This window comes from Priapulus caudatus, unplaced genomic scaffold (assembly GCF_000485595.1).
Source record: "Priapulus caudatus unplaced genomic scaffold, Priapulus_caudatus-5.0.1 Scaffold1220, whole genome shotgun sequence".
NCBI classification, from domain to species: Eukaryota; Metazoa; Priapulida; class Priapulimorpha; order Priapulimorphida; family Priapulidae; genus Priapulus; species Priapulus caudatus.
In genome coordinates this window covers 69,108-72,754 of record NW_014578281.1, presented here as the reverse complement: position 1 = coordinate 72,754, position 3,647 = coordinate 69,108, and the positions used below count along the sequence as shown (strand labels likewise).

Here is a 3,647-nt window from a genome sequence, read left to right as displayed (position 1 = left end):
GCACGCACGCACGCACGCACGCACGCACGCACGCACGCACGCACGCACGCACACACACATACGGACACGCATGCGCGTGCGCGCACGCACGCACGCACGCACGCACGCACGCACAGACACACAGACACACACACACACAGATTCCTACACATTTTTTACTTCTTTCCCTTACCATTGCGTGACCATTTGCTGAGAATTTTATGGAAGCCTGATAATGTAATACAATCTTTCCTTGTTAGAGTATAATAACGTATACAGATGTGTTTCAGCATTACAACTCTGATCCTCAAACTCTACCTATGAATACGATCACGCAAACCATCACCTCGCGAGAACATTGTAACATGTAACCAACATGTAATAACCAACATATATAACCAACATAAACCACTTACACTTTATTGTGAATGATGTCGCTTATGCAGCCTTCGAACGGCTTGTCCGTGGCGGCCATGTTCTCGACACGGAAGCCTTCAGGAACGCCACCGAGGAACAAACCACCGCTGTTCATCGCCTCTATGCGAGAACTGCTGTCCTTCATCAGCCTGTTCGAATCCTGGAACATACGCAGCGTTGAACATTACTGTAAGTGCCAATCACAGCACAGGATGCGAGTTCATGTATATAGCACTAGTGTATGGAGAGTTAAAGCTACTATTACAACGTCGGTAATGTAATGTTGATAATTTATCGATGGTGATGTAATGTCAATAATATATCGTTGTTGATGTAACGTCGATACATAATAGAAACATTGACGCACTGAACAATGTTAATAGGCAATAAGTCTAAGATGACCTATTTACGGATGAAAACAAACTAACACCAACAGCCAATAAGACACATGTTGCATCAATCTCAAAAGTTAATAGGACGTGTGCAGTAACACACGTCAGCAACGTCACCAATGTCTGCAGCCAGAAACATGCGTACATGTCATCAATGTGACCATCATCAACAGCCATTAACACAAGTTTTGAGGGAGATGTTAGAGATGGGGTTGTTATAGAAACGTGTTCTCTGATGCGTGCACGACCGACCGCTGTTGTGTACTTGAGGATATCACTGATAGCTGTTGCCCTTATTAGGGTATTAATCAATGCTATTCGCCCTATTTGTTTATTACGCAATGTTAACAGTAATACACTTCAATATCACTCAATTATCACCAAATTAATCTTCCAACCCTCTTCCCCAGTGTTATTTCATTAAGGTTTTCCCCACAGCTTATCTCTCAGGGACTTGTGCCGCAATTTGTTGTAATATAACCTCTACTAATTCTGACCAGTATGCTAAAACACTACGTAACAAACGCTGTTTATGGCAGGAATACATGGGGTGAATACATCCCATCAGAAAGTAATGTCAGGGCCATAGGCTGAGCAAATTCCTAGGGAGGGGGGCAAAATTTCATGACTCAACTGTGTAATGATGAGGGACGGGCGCAGCTCTTGATCGACGTCCATAGTGTGGTAGGGCTGGGTCTGAGACAAGGCTTTCACGGATAAGTGACCAAAAAAATCACGTTATGGTCATTTACGATTATTAGCCAAGCTTATTTTTTAATTTTGCTCCAAAATCTAGGGGGGTGGTTGCCCCCATTGCCCCCCCCCCCCCACCACAAGCTACAGCCCTGAATGTGTTAATTAAAATAGGATGCACAAACGCACGGGGCTTACCGTCGAATTATCAACTATTCATTTAGCTTATGCGTTAATGAGTAGCCAACGTGTTGATTAATATAATGTGCGTGTGACGTACTTTTGCTGGATGTCTCTCTTCACGACGTGGATGATGGAGAAGCTATGTTGCTGGTCACCAAACTTGACAGCGTGCTCCTCTTTCTCATACCTGCCCGGCGGCGTGCAGGAATCCACCGACTGTGAACGATACGTGGCGCCGCGTATTACAGCAACCATCGCTCCCACAAATCACATCTTACTAACACAAGAGAGTGTTCACAGGGGATAGCACGAGGAGTGGGATGACCGTAATGTATTAGCGTACCCATCGCTTACTTTAATGCATGGTTCCAAATGTGGGTGGTACCCCTCCTAGGGCTGTAGGATTAACTATGGGAGGGGACGCTAATAGGTAAGGGGTAGCTAGAATCATAGAGGTCAGGGAGCATTGCGAGTGAGTTTATAGAGCCAAGGGGGCAGTGAACCAAAAAAGCTTAGGAAAGATGACAATTTTTGTTTTTTGAAAATTTTTGCTGCCAGCTGTTTTTGCATGCATTTTTTGCCTGGCGAGACACGCGTTTCCCACCTAGATGCCATCATTAGCATGAAAACACCCAATTCTTTACCGCATATTTCGTTTTGCCTGGTTGTTTGTAGGACTTTCTATGAGTGTGTAGCTTCGCAGCACGTACCTCAGGCATCTCAGTCGTTGCCTCGTTGCTGAACATCTCTTGTGACACGCCGTCAGCTTCCTCTGTCATGTCCGTGGCATCTGTCGTCTCATACACTGTAGCTGCATGAAGAAACACAACACAGGCACGTATGTTACACCCACCAGACATGCCACGCGATGCACATGCACGACGGGGAAGGAATGTGAGAAAGGGAGAAATGTGAGAAAGGGGAAAATGTGAGGGATGGAGAGAAACCTCTCACCGGCCGTGTACACAATTAACCCTATGTGTGTGTGTTAGCGAACAGCCTCTCTTGTTAGACTCAGACTTAGGCTGTCAGTCTCTTCTATCCAGCTGAGTATTCGTAGACTAAGCCAGAATGGTTAACTCCATGGGTAGCTTAATGGTACGTGGACTGCATCGAGATTATAAATCTTAGTGTTTCGGCAACGCACAATCTCCCGTGGGTCACGACCTCATGCGATTACATCCATAATTCCACTGAAGGTGATGGCCGTGGCAACAACCTAACAGCAACGCAGTCATCAAGCGTACGTGTGTTACGCGCGACAGCATTAGTGCACGCAGTACTCACCTACTGTGGAGGTGTCCAGCAGACGAGGCAGCTGCCAGGGAGGGAAGCTGATGGGGGGCGGTGGCGGAATCGTCGGCGGTAGCTTGTGCGGCAGCGAGCAGCGACCGAGCTCAACACTATTAAAGCTGGTTGGTTTGTCTAGACTTATCAACCTGTGTAGAGGAGATAGAGAGAGCGAGAGAGTGTATGTAATCACTGCTGTGTGTTACTCACGCAAGGGTATGCACACATGCACACACGCATACACGCACGCACGCACGCACGCACGCACGCACGCACGCACGCACGCACTTGCGTGCGTGTGTGTGTGCGCGCATGCGTGCGTGCGTGCGTGAGTGCGTGCGTGAGTGCGTGCGTGCGTGCGTGTGTGATAGAGAGAGAGAAATATATAATAAGAGGTTGGGAGAGGGAGAGAAGGGGAATGAGAGAGGTAGAGAGAGAGGGAGGGGAGAAGGGGGTCAGAGAGGGTGAGAGGGAGAGAGAGAGAGTGAGAGAGTGTGACAGAGAGAGAGAGAGAGAGAGAGAGAGAGATAATAAGAGGATAAGAGAGACAGAGGGGGGAGTGATAAAGACAGATGGGGTCAGAGAAGGGTGTCAGAGGGTGAGAGAGAGATAAAAGCAGGACGAGAGAGAGGGGGAGGGAAAGAGGGAGAGATAGGTATGCGACTGGTGTTGGTAAGATGCTGCTACGGGGTA

At 47.6% G+C, this 3,647-nt stretch overlaps 1 protein-coding gene across 1 annotated transcript in view; it reads right to left on the bottom strand.

The window, feature by feature from the left end:
* Positions 1–3,103, bottom strand: part of LOC106815863 (laminin subunit alpha-2-like) — a gene marked incomplete at its 5' end in the record, with an annotated part of 8,255 nt that extends 5,152 nt beyond the window's left edge. Inside the window, 3 exon segments of the mRNA XM_014820387.1 lie at positions 1,762–1,880; positions 2,375–2,475; positions 2,952–3,103. Of these exon segments, the coding sequence (XP_014675873.1) occupies positions 1,762–1,880; positions 2,375–2,475; positions 2,952–3,103 (372 nt within the window).
* Between the last annotated feature and the right edge of the window lie 544 nt (positions 3,104–3,647).